General features: G+C 42.8%; 1 protein-coding gene across 3 annotated transcripts in view; it reads left to right on the forward strand.

The window, feature by feature from the left end:
* The window catches only part of LOC147148489 (neural-cadherin-like), a 136,884-nt gene extending 123,532 nt beyond the window's left edge, over positions 1–13,352 (forward strand). For all 3 annotated transcript variants that reach the window (XM_086028517.1, XM_086028518.1, XM_086028519.1), the window contains exons 31-33: positions 1,679–1,929; positions 6,138–6,292; positions 11,515–13,352. In XM_086028517.1, coding sequence (XP_085884643.1) covers positions 1,679–1,929; positions 6,138–6,292; positions 11,515–12,072 — 964 coding nt within the window. In that variant the 3' untranslated portion in view covers positions 12,073–13,352. The remainder of the gene's footprint in view (positions 1–1,678; positions 1,930–6,137; positions 6,293–11,514) is intronic.
* The last annotated feature ends 219 nt before the right edge of the window (positions 13,353–13,571 follow it).

Here is a 13,571-nt window from a genome sequence, read left to right on the forward strand (position 1 = left end):
AAACACCGTGGAATGCCGGAGGCCTACAAATGATTGTAGTTGTTGTACTCTTGAATGATTGCTATTATGACTGATTGGAAGAATGAAGGTTTTACAAAACAATACTAAGAATTTGTTCATAAGCTTTTGCACTATATTACCTTGGAGGACGCAAGTGAAATGCCCCACCACCCAGCTGTGTCACATTGACAAAGACAAAACTTGGAGGGTAATTTAGAGTTTTAAAACCGCTAGCAACATTTAATTGTAGCCTCACTTCTCAAATTCCACTCCTATAAACACAAACATTGAGGTGTATGAGCGCAGTTCTCAAAAATGGCCATTTGTAATGTCATGCGATTATGAAAGTGTGCAGCTGTGATAAATAATCACAGAGAACGCTGTCTAGCTTCACCAAAATAACAACACTAGCGATAATAAGCTAGCATTTGTAGTGTAGACAAGCCAATGTTAGCCACAACTCCTATTTTGGTGGCATATTATTCATAATAGAGTATTACTCTAACCAGAGCTGGGCATTCCGCCTATGTGACGGACCGGTCCGCCTATCCGCCTATGACGGATGCCCATTTTGTAGGCGATAAGCGATGGACGGGAAACTTATAAAAAGGGTTGGACGTAGTCAAAAACCCATTTTTTGCCATCTATGTAATCGTCGATCCCCTCGCCCCCAAGGGCAATATTTGAAACGAAAGACTTACCATGGCATGGAAGCCTCACTGTGGCCAGACTAAATGCGTCTGCTTTAAATGTGGCATGGCTTCCAAGGTCCTGAAAGGTACATAAAGCTAAAAAGGTCCTAGAAGGTGCTAAAAGGAGGCGCATTTAGTCCGGCTGCGATGAGGCTTCCATATGCTTCCATGCCACGGTGAGTCATTTGTTTCAAATATCGCCCAGTGGGTGGGGGTGGCGTGCGAGTGGTAGTTTGTTGAAGTTGGTAGTCAGAAACACTAATGGAAGCCCATTTAAAATGATAGTTGGCCCGACCTAGAGGTGATTGTTATTTGGTCCCTCCGGACAAAATGGGAGACAAAATGGCGTACGAAATGGCGTACGAAATGGCGGATACAACGGCAGAAGGGTACCCCGGCTGTAGGCGGAAGGCAATAAACTGACTGCGAATTTTTATTTAAAAAAAACAGCTCTGACTATCTAACACTATGGTATCGGTTTTGAGATTTATGTTTTGGATTTTTTGGGAACATTTAAAGCAGAAATGTTCCTAATTCCATATCACTTCTGCATCCTCAGCTTCCTAAAGTCCCTTGCTCTTTTTATTAGTTCTATGCACAGTTGACAGCAAACAATGGATGGGCATTTTTTAAAAATCTTACAGAGGTGGATATTCCACTATGATTTCAACATAAGCACGAGGCTACGTCAGTATGCAGGTGACTTGTCATGATTAGGCAAATGATTGGCACCTTGTCGGTTATGCCTTCTCTCTCTGATTAGTTGTTGTAACTTAAGTTAGAGGTACATACATACTACGTACAGTATACTGTATACTGCATGTACTTACGAAGCAGTTCATGTGATGCATATATTTAAAAAATGTACACTATTGACAATTAAGAGTGAATCACCCGTACGTTTTGTACAAAAGTGTACTGATTTGATCATCAGGTCTGTATAATTGAGCCTATAGTGTTTAATTATTCATTTCCTTTCTAAACAGGTGCCCTCCAGGTCACATCACTAAGGAAGTCTCTTCAGGCAAAGCGTGCGTCTACACACTGTGCGCCAGCCGTCCGTGTCGCTATGGCACTTGCGTGGCTCATTCACCCTCACGGTACACTTGCCAATGCAATGAAGGATACCGCGGACGGCACTGCGAAGTGACGCTCGCCATGTTCCATAACGAAGATGGCAATAGCCTGAGCCTGAGCTCCATGTTTGCCATCAGCATCTGTGTGATGGCCTTTCTAGGTAGCTATGTTGACTATGTGCTCTTCTACTTGTGGTGACTCTTCATTTTCTCTTCTCCTGTCTTACAATGTTATTTTGGCATACTTTTGTTTGTCTTCCCATCCTTAGTTATCATTTTGGTTTGTCTTCACCTGTCTTATTGTTATTTTGACATACTTAAGTTTGCCTTCCTCCTTAGTAATCATTTTTGTGAGTCTCTTTCGTTGTTAATTTAATGCTGCTGTCTAAAACATACTGTTTTAATTTGCCGTGTGTGTGTGTGCAAGTGTGCTTGTGCATGTTTCAAGTGTCTGCTCACATACATGCAGCATTATTTGCACTCTTATGCCAATTTAAGATGCCTCAATTAAAAATAAGGGGAACGGTTAAGAAAATATCTGTGTTGCAAAAGAACCAGCAAGGTGACCCATTGCATGTCTTAATTTGTGACAGGAAAGTCCTAAAAACCTCTTGAGAATCAGCAAGCTTCCTTATGTGTTTTTCAAGATTTCTCCTCTCTGCTGTGTCCCCTGTCGCTTGCAATGTTACACTGTGGAGTCAAAAGTCATTTTCACTCTCAGCCTTACCTTTCATCTGTCCAAATCATTTTATAGCCAAGCATTGCCTCATTCACTTCCCCTGGAACGTTTTTTTTCATCTATTCTATGTACTGTGCGCCCCATGTGCTGTATGTGTTACAGACATTTTTGCAAGTAGTTTCACTTCATTAAAACAACGAGTAGCAAAACGAAGAATCACAGCTTGTTAAGTTTGTCCAAGCTGCGGAGATTGTCCCCAAAATCTTCGCTGGACTGCAAACACATGTTACTTACACCAAAACCACCTAGCGAGCAATGAACTTTGGCTGGCTAGTGGCTACTAGCGTGGATAAGTTGTGGACTCGCTAATAATATACTAATCAGAATTTTGGGCCTCTTTCGTGTGTGTGTGTGTGTGTGTGTGTGTCTGTGTGTATATATATGTGTAGTGTATATGTATATATGTGTAGTATATATATATATATATATATATATGTATATATATATATATATATATATATATATATATATATATTCACTCATACACACACCCGCACACACCCACCCACACACACACACAGCCTATCCCAGCTGTCTTCGGGCAGTAGGCGGGGTACACCCTGAACTGGTTGCCAGCCAATCGCAGAGCATACAAACATTCGCACTTACTAATATATATATATATATATATTTATATATAATGTTTGTATGCTGTCTGTAATACACTACAATGTCACTTACAGTTGGAATGGAAGGTTTAAATTGAGAGCATTATAATTTTGGAGAGGCTGAAGACGCTCACTTCGCAATTCAAAATATAGTCCACATGCAATTGTACAGCAATTTCAGTCGAAATAAGTGCTTTTTCTTATTATTATTTTACATGCAAATGGGAGCATATTATCCTTACTAAAGCCATCAGCTCTGATTGTTATTATTTGTCTTGTGGTCAAATATTACACGTACAGTATAGCGACTGAAAAATTCCCCTCTTGGAATGGGCCGGCAAAGTTCCGCAGTCCACCAGTGAAAACAACCTAATGAAAGTGATGCTGGATGGCCTCGTAACTTGTCTAAGATCTTGGATGGTTCACATTGTATAACCAACCACATCCGCTGCTGTTGCCTTTTTAAATATGTATGTGCTGATGCCCCAGTAGCACACAGGGCACTTAAAAAGACAAACCAACACTTTTGGTCATGGTTAAGTTAATTCCGTAGGTCTCCGGGGATATGTCTGGTCCTCATAAAGGCAGAAGGGCAAATGTGTGTGTGAGTGCCTTGAATGCTGTTGCTCTCACTAGTCTCTGTAGGGCCGCCATGTTGTTTATGAGTCTTAGTGTCAGAGACAGGCTTATAAAACGCTTGGCCGGCTCAGTACATGGCCCCTGCCTCCATAACAGACTCTCCTCCAGGGCATGTGGCTTGTGTTGCGACTCTTATTGCCACACTAGAAAGTGAAATGTATAAAGCAGACGTCAACATATGATAATGGATTCATATTATGCTCCACCTGCACACACTCGCTCCAAAAAGGTGCTGTCCATTTCAAGCAGGCTGACACACTGACAGAGAAGTCTTTTATATGAGCAGGTAACACCAACCGGTGCATGATTTAAATGAATAATGAGCAGTCTTTTGTGACTTATTACATTTGCACGCCTTTTAATAAAGCAAGTTGAATATAGTCCAAGAATTAAAGCATAAAGACGGAACTGTTACCCGTCATGAAAGGTCATTGATAGGGGGGAAATAAAATGGATAATGATCATCCAGTTGTACACTATGTACCGATTTAATGACCAGCCTTGTCAACGCGCGAAGCGCAGCCGTACATAGGAGCTCACAACCAGGACACACTCTACTGACTTGGTGCTAAATTAAAGGGGGACTCCTGCTCTGCCTCAGTGAGCATTAAAAGTTAAAATGATCATCCATTATTAAACTTTACATAAGGCATCACAGATGGGCTGGAGTGTGAATTCGGTGCGTGCTATTGACTGAGTCAGGCTTATGTCTGAATGGCCAAGCCTCATTAGTCCGTCGTCAAATCTGCCCATTTGTGAGCGAAGAGTGGGACAAATTAGCTTCCCATATGGGCTATGGATCATGTAAAGTGTCTTCTTTATCCCCTGAAACTAAATGATGTTTTTCCAACTCTTGCCCATCTCTCACCTGTCTCATTTCCTTCCGTTTCCTCATCAATTTTCTTCCGTCCCTTATACCTTTTTTCATGCTGTCTCCGTGCTCTCTACTCCTAATTAACCTCAGACTGCAGTTCCAGCCACAGGGTCAAGTGTTTTGATCAAGACGTTGTGGTTGTTTTCGCCCACTCATCCATAATGCACAAAGCAGTGCGGGCTGTGGTAGCGCTTAAAAAGCAGCAAGCCAGAAGCATTATGGATGGATGGATGGCTGTGGTGTTTGTGTCCACCCCGAGTGATTATTGATCACGCCATACAAATCCTGCACATCTCACCCTGGAGTGGGCATAAGCTCAAGGCAAAAATTGTCCAAAGGTTGCACTACAAGCATACCAGCATTGCGCGTGAAAAATATGATATTCTTTTATGATCAGCAGAGGAGTTGCACAGTTGAAGTCTCAGTCGCACTCATCAGGATTGCGGTGTTTTCGGTGATGTTATCTGGGTCCGCTCAGACAACTAACACCCAATCCAGAGGATCGAAAGTGAAGTCGCACTAAATACTATAGATTTTAATTTGGAAAGGTGTTTATGTGTGGTGACCTTATTATGAATACCTGCCTGTACACCTGTACATATGGCCTCAGAGTGCTGCTGATGCATTCTTCTCTTTTGAAGCCATGACTGTACATTGCAACTCCAGACTAATGTGATTACCCCGCATTTCACTGACGACTTCCAATTAAACCGACACCTCGCACGTTGGAAATGGTTCCCATCTAGCGTGGGAGATTAAATTAAAAAAACGAGGGCAGGTAGAGGCCATAGAAGCACTAAAAAACAAGAGCACTGCCTTAATGATTAATGAATTGGTGAGGGAAGCACCAACATAACTACAGAGAGAGAAAAATCGGGGGGTGAAAAAAAAAAACACAAGTGTCAGTATTAACTAGTAAAATATATAGTAAGGAAGGAAAAAGGAAGGGAAAATGGTTGCGATTAATTGACTTCAAAGGTCACTCCACCATGTTGTATAATTCAGCACACAATTGCTTTGATTGATATGTATGCTTCAGGACCTTTCCGAGCTGGACTCTGGCAGGATTCCACTGTGTGCTCTCAGCCGAGCCAGCGAAGCTTTGACTCAAAGCAGGGACGGGTAAAGATTCAGTCAAGAGTCCCCCAGGGACCTGCTGTCTTTGATAAGACAGGAGATATATACTGTAGGTAAAAGGGTGCGAGGCCCTCTGTGTCTGTGTTCTTTTAGTATGTCCTACCTGCACAGTCAGAAGGACTAATGGGTCTTTTTAGACTAATTATAGCCTGAAAAATGTCAGCTACCTTGCCATGTAGTACCTGCTTTTTGAAAACGATCACATTGTGTGAGAAGTACACGCTGTTCATTCACTACATGTCGCTCCATCCAGCACGTTCCACTCAAGTTGTACATTTCATTTACACCTTAATAAATTGGATATACTTCCTGGGGGTCTCTGGTGGGGGTGAAGTGCAGCCCAAAGTTAACCTGCTCTTTGGCACCCCTCAGTGTTGATGCTGGGACTCTTTCTGTACTCCTGCTGGAGGAGGCACAAGGGACTGAAAGAGGGCGTGTACCATGTGTCGGCGCACCACGGCGAGTGGGAGGACATCCGGGAGAATGTGCTCAACTACGACGAGGAAGGAGGAGGGGAGCAGGACCAGGTAGCAGCCATTATAAAAATCCATTATCCTTTGAAGTGTATGTATTACAATATGTTTTACATGTAGCCATGCTTCTTCAAAAAGTCAGCAGGTGCATCGTCCACCAACACATGAATTATCTCTTGCTCTGTGAATGAAGATGATGAAGGTGATGATTCTTATTTTGAAACAAACAAAGAGTTGCCGGTCACTGATAGTGGAATGGTACACACGCCTGAGTTGTGTGCGGCCAGCGTGGGATCGGTTCCCGCTCAGTGACGGTGTCTGTGTGTGTGCCCTGCGACCAGTTCAGGGTGTAGTCTGGTGTGGAAGATGACAAAGAGTTGCCTCAATTTTCCCCACCGGAAAAGAATGTTACAAGGTGTCTGTCGTCATTACCTTCGCAATTACTAATACCACCATGGCTTGCGCTGCTAACTCTTTTGCTAAGCAGAATAGCAGCACCTACAGAACTACTTAAAAAGTCTTTCAGTTAAATTTAAGTGCAGCTGCCTGTATTTGTTGTATAGGAGTGTGTAAATGTGATATGTGAAAGACTATATTACATGTGGAAAAGTGTTGTTTTTTAATCAGCCTGATATCACTTCTGTGCACAATGTGCATTTATCTATGTGCATTTATTTATTTTTAATCAATTTGTCTTACTTTTCCTACTTTTATTATTTACTTACCTTATAATGTTTTGTTATGCTTACTTACCCACAGTCCACCTCTAGCCTTTGTTTATTCCTGCATCTTGTTTTAAATTTCAAATTGACTTATATTATTGTATATGATTGGAATGCTTGCTCCACTATATCAGTACACTATATCAGCCCTTTATTGAATATCATATAATGAACGTGTTTCACTAACGGATGTGATGTATTTTTCCAGTTGCCGAGACATCCTGGCCTCATATCCATACTGTTAACACTACAGGCTGCAATACTTCTTGGTTTCAGAAGTGTCAGCCACATTTTGAGTTTAAAACAAAATAAGTGCCTCCAGTAATGTAGTAATTATTGTTTTTACCATGTGTTTTCATCACTTTAATGCCTATGGATTGTTTTTCCTTATGTCCATCCTGTTCTTAATAAGAAGGAAATCTGGTCTTTTCTTCAAGTCTGCTAGTGTTCAGTATTAAATAAGTTATGAATCCAGGATATCCAGCAGAGAAGTCGCACACTCTCGGATGTGTTCATTCTGACTTGGCCACTAGCTGATGGCAAATTAAATTCTGCATACCTGCATTTCCAGCCTCTGACTCAGACCTGTTGAATGGCAAGATGTCTGATTTCTTTTCCCGGCTGCACTCCATCGGGAGCAGCCTCGCTGCCTTTGATTTACAGAACGCCGCCGGGCAAAATTATGCTGAGGTCCTGAACAAGAGTGGAAGTGAAGCAGAGTTGACGGCCTCACACAAAAATGGAGCATTAGACTTACAGCAGTGGCTTAAGTGGATAAAGAAAATAAATTTGATTTGCAGACGCATTCATATGCACTAATACATATCAGAAGTTGAATTAACTCAAGAGCAGGGACTGGCTGGGTCTGTGGTCTCAGTTATGATGCCTGAAATAAAATTAGCTATTTCCTCCTAGTTTTATAATATAAATAGACACCATTGATGCAAATGTAGCTGAAAGTAAATTTAGTTATAGTAAACATATTCTTGCAGACAATCAATCACTAAACAGCAGTGGGACGAGGACACATACGGTCTGCCTTACTTATTCAGTTTTCTCTCTGGATTTTGACTTCAAGGATGACATCTGGCAGACATTTTGACATTATTTTTTGTTTTTCCTTTCCTTTTTATAACACTCAGTGCCATCACTCAGAAAAAAAATAGAAGGATTAAGGACAGAGCTTACATTATTAGGTTTTCATTTTTCTTTTTTTCTCTCCTCCTTCACTAATGTCTATGTGCTGTGCGACAACCTTAAGCCTTTACATTGTTTTGGTAAATATTTGGAATGATGTGATTAGTCAATACATTATATCAACGAAAGACACCTAATTAAGCCCACAACAAAGCTACGGATTTGTCATGGTTTTGTGGTGTGAAAGGAATGATGCAGGCAGACGCACCCATATGCAGGGAAAGTACTAAATAGTGAAAGAACATTAGCTAGCCATCCATCCATTTTCTCATTATGCCTCATTATTGCCCAACATTTGTACAATACATGCACAGTAGCTTCTCTTACAACAGACAGAACCACATTGGGGTGCACATTACATGTCTACAGACTACAGAGCTGAATGTTGCTGGATTTACATTTGACCACCTTCCGGCCATAGTGCCAAAGTCACATTCTTGTGCGGCTGACTGACAGGTCTCGCCCTGAGAGTTGGAGAAATTTGCGGTCCGTTTATCGCCTTCCACTTACAGCCGGGGTACCCTTCCGCCGTGCTTTTATCCGCCATTTTGTCCGGCCGGACCAAATACTAATCGCCTATCCGTCGGTCCGTCTATTATTTTAAACGGTTTAAGCGGTTCCGTCAACCAAGTTCACGCCCCCCCCAAAAAAAAACAAAAAAACATCATAGTCACACAGATTGTGCACTGTGTGCACAGAGCTTTATTTTACGCAAATTTTGACGACCCGCCCTCATCATATATTTTATAGAAAAGTCACAATTTTTGTCCTAGTGGTTGCCCCAGGCCTTAAGATGGTATATCCAAAGTTTGAAGTCAATCGGATGAATCATCTGGGGCAAGGGTGCAAAAGTATGCCCCCTGTAAATGTGCGAAAATGGGCCAAAATTGGACATTCAAAAGATCATAGCTCACTTCCTGTTCACTTTAGACTATGGGCGCAATGGACTTTTTTGTACGTCTCGGGGTGCTACACGTGCCTGCCAATTTTCATAGGCCTAGGTCAAACGGGCCAGGTCGTTTACGCCGACATTAAAATAGCAAATTTTTCGCCAGGCCCGATGAGTCTGCAAAATTTGGTGAGTTTTCGTGCATGTTTAAGGGGTCAAAAATGCGATCGAACACGCAGAAAAATAATAATTTCTACAAAATCAATAGGGACCTCGCATTGGCAGCTGCTCAGGCCCTAATAATGACAAAATAGATTAAACAGAGGAAAACACCCTTTCTTGTATGGATAGAATGAGGTTGCAGATAAAGTCAGGTAGCACTTGCCAGCTAGTAATTTTAACTTAATTATAAGAGCAGCAGAGGACAGCTCATGCTGCACCACGGCTCTTGTGCCATTGTATATGACAGGGACCACGGTCTTGCTAATATGTGCCCGGGATGGAACATTGTAACAGGGCTCCAGCATGTTTAATCAACATTTGAAGCCCGACTCCTCGATTTAAGCATATGGGCACATAGATGTTGCTATGTATATGCCGATTGCTTCAGTAATTACAAATATCTTTGGCTCTGTTTGCTTAAAAGTAGCAGGGTTATCCCTGTTGTTGGTGTTGAGCGGGTTTCTTTTTTCTACCCCCGGTAACTGCATCCAGGTGATGCCATCTTACATGTGTTAGCATGTTTGAAGTGTTTCCTTCAACATACTGCACGGAGGTCAAACAAATCTGACACACAGTTCTTGTTGGCTCCACCGCTCACACCCCATTGCCATCGTACTCAAATCGTAAGCTGAATTGTCCCCAAAAGGCTGATTTGTATAGGGGCACACGGCTCCTATTGCTTCATGCTTTCTCCCGCACTCGCCATTGTTCTCCTACATTTGTTCTGATCTATTTCTTCTTCGAACAACGTGTGACTACATCTTCATTTTAGTGCTGGGGCAAGTTGGGTCTAGCACGTTTGGAACCACAATACGCATCACGGGGCATTCCGGCCCACGGAGCTGCTGCCCCACTGGCGCACCTGATAATTGGGTAACAGAAAGTAGACTGCGCTCTGCGTAATAACAGGAGCATCTTCATTTTCATTCCGGGGCACGTCCAGTTTAGCGTGTTTGTGAATTTAGTGTACTGCACTGCGCGTCATAAGGTACTCCGGTAGACTGAGTGTGTTTTCTATTACACTCACCCAGCACACCTGCCAGTTTGGTGAGATAATTAGATTAAATTTTAGACTACCTGAAGGCAGGTCTAGATGGTAGTGGGTGGTGTGGGGCGATTTTGATGTATTTGATCGAGGCGCTAACCCTAACCCTGTGGTGAATGTCATCGTATTTCATTCATAAATATGACAGCAGCGTGGGGCAAATACCTCCGAATAATTGCAGAAATCAATTCATTAAACAAATTATAATCATTATCATCTTGAAAATATTCTAATAGCACCAGCCTGACTGCGCAGAAAGACTGTTGGGCGGAGGGGTCACACACGGACCTAGGGTCGTGGGTGCAAGGCGATCACCAATCGCCCACTTCACATGCGTGAAGACTTTGCAGTTTATCTGTGTAAGCCCACATTGTGGGCACCAATGTCATGCACTGACCTCAGCGAGTCTTTTTCTGCTTCCGCAATGTCAAGAACTGCGTGCACTTAAACTGCGCTGCATTAATGTCAATGAGGGGATCCGCTACGATTGGCCACAATGGCGCACAGCAGTGCAAGTGCCACCTTACGCCCATTTCTACATGTGCAAAGTCTAGGTTGTGCACGGTTAGACTACGCTTTGCGCTGGACTTGCACTGAGCACGAAAATAAAGCCCTGAATGTTTTTGTCTTTGCCATCACTGGTTGTATTGTTATTGATGGTCACTGAGCTGAAGACTCATGAGATATGTTAAAGTCTTGCATGATGGTGGTCCAACCTCTGAAGTGTTGTCTTGCTTACACGGTTCAAATGTGTATGTTGTGTAAATACTGCGAATATGATCCTCCAGGAGCATCTTTCACGTTCAGATTGCACTCGTACAATCAATACCAATGTTTGTAAGAGAAATCCTACTATCAGCTCCCTAAGAGGCAGGCGTGTAAGTCAGTTAGCGAGAATTGAGCCATACAAAAGGCTGCTAATTCCACTATTTTAATAGTGCCGGTAATAGCTGCTTCCCCTCTTTGCAATCAGATAATTAATTAATGGTCTAATCAATGGTGCTGTTTGATGCCAGCGTCTCCTTCTTCCATCTGGATCTTTATCTCCGTGTCAAGAACAGCTTCCTTTGCTTGCACATGAATGAGCTGAGCTCGATTGGTGTCATGTGGCACCATTGCCTCCTATTATCTCTTAAATTCCTAAAAAGATTACACAGAGGGCTAATATATTAAATTCATTTGCTGCTCTTCTTTCTTGCAGAATGCTTTCAACATGGTGGAGCTGCAGCGTTCCCTCCATCCAAGCCCAGCACAGTCGCTCCGCTACAGCTACCCACAGGGTATCATCTCCTGCCCCGAGAATAAGCCCCCCCACGAGGATAGCAGGAAGGGGCTGTCAAACGGGAACGGCAGCGCCATCATAGCTTTGCGTCTGGCCGTGCCCCCCTCGGAGACGGAAACACTGTCATCCCCTCTGACTCTCCGTCGCTCCAAGAAGCCACTCTCCTTCTCCAGCCAGGACCTGGCCCGCTACCTGTGCGAGGTGATCAGAGACATGGAGCACCCGGAGGAACTCGGCACCAGGACCACACCGCGTCGTCCATCTGGGAAGGAGCGCGGCCTGGCGGCGGTGCGCTCCCTCAGTGCATCTCAGGGTTCAGATATGACGAATCAGGGCCCCCAGAGCAGCAGGATGGACAAGTTCAGAACCCTCCGAGCTGTGGTCAGTGACCTTAGAGGAGACTCCAAGCCTTCGGAGAGCCAGAGAGACAAAGTGAACGAGAGCAGAGGGAAGCTGCACTGCGGGAAGAGCGGATGAGACAATTGAACAATGAAAGAAGGTGAATCCCTTCTGAGGTTGTGATGAATCCCAAAGGGAACTGATGATAATTAATTGGGAAGCTGCGTGATGCCCGAGGTCTGAGTCAAGTCTACGATAAATGTACTGGATTGCTGAAACTTTGAACTATGAAGTTCTTGGATATCAAATGGATGATCTAATGTGATGTATTGTTTACTTGGCATTGCACTGTACAGTAAAGACTCTAAGGTAAGCACTTTTGGAAGCTCCTTGTGTCAAAAGTATGCTCAACAAAAATACTAACGCAATATTTTTGATTTTGTTTAAGGCTTTTGTCTCTGTTACCTAGTTCCAAAATCTATCAAATCTGTAATCGTAAGCAGTATGGTACTACAAAAGTAGTCGATTCGCTTGGCAGACAAGAGAAAATGTTCCCTCAAGAAGGTGATTATTGAACAAAATGTGCACTACAGTTTAAGGAAACTACTTTATTCAAGCCAAAGCTTGATTTTAAGAAGGGCAAGAAGCCTGTCAGCATGGTATGCTGAACAACCGAGTGTGTCATAGCAGCCACTGACAGGTTGTCTGCCACCTGATTATTCTCTCTATGTTCGAAGCTTTAGTTGAGGATGGAAGGAAATTACGGTAACAAGGAATTTATTAAAGGTACCTCTATGGACCAGCCCAGGGCATGTCTCCACTAATCTTGACTCATCTGCCAGCTGAATGTATTGCAATTGTAATGTTTTGAATCTGGGCAACATCGTGGGTTGTGGTTAGCACGTCTGCCTCCTAGTCAAAAGGTTCGAAAGATCTGGGTCGGAATGTCTCGTTGAGCATGTTGAGCATGGGTACGCCGGCTTCCATCCACACTTGAAAAACCTGCATGTTATCTTAATTGAAAACTCAAAATTGCCCATAGGTGTCAATGTAAGTGTGAATGGTTGTTTGCCTTTCTGTGCCCTGTGATTGACTGGTGACCAGTCCAGGGTGTAGCCTGCCTTTCACTTAAGGTCATCTGGGATAGGCTCCAATTTACCCATGACCCTAAAGAGGACAAGCGCTGTCAAAAATGGTTGGATGGATGTCTTGAATCTGTGAGAAAAGGAAGTCAAAACAAAAGTGTTGATGTTTTTGTTGAGTGTATTTCTCATAAAATTTGTTTGCATTAACATAAATGTCTGCAAGTGAAGTGGCACATTTTCCATCCAAGTGACTCATGAAAGCATTTATGTGATAACAAATTATTTTATTCATTTGCTTTATCAATTTCCTTTCAAATAAACGAGTAGCTTTGATAGTATTTGGAGTTCGAAGGACACGTTTACATAACTCATGATTTCTTCTGATTTGAAGCCCGAAAATGCTTACCAGACAGAAACAACAACACCACGTTCTTTTCATCTGCATAATATGAATAATCCGCTCTCGTTAATCTGTCTGCCTTCATTGCTGGGATGTGACTGAGGACGGCATCAACACAAATAATACAATGTTTTTGGTTTAACAGCTAAAAT

The sequence above is a fragment of the Filicampus tigris genome, chromosome 4, assembly GCF_054856515.1.
Source record: "Filicampus tigris isolate MCC_2025a chromosome 4, RoL_Ftig_1.0, whole genome shotgun sequence".
Lineage (NCBI taxonomy): Eukaryota > Metazoa > Chordata > Actinopteri > Syngnathiformes > Syngnathidae > Filicampus > Filicampus tigris.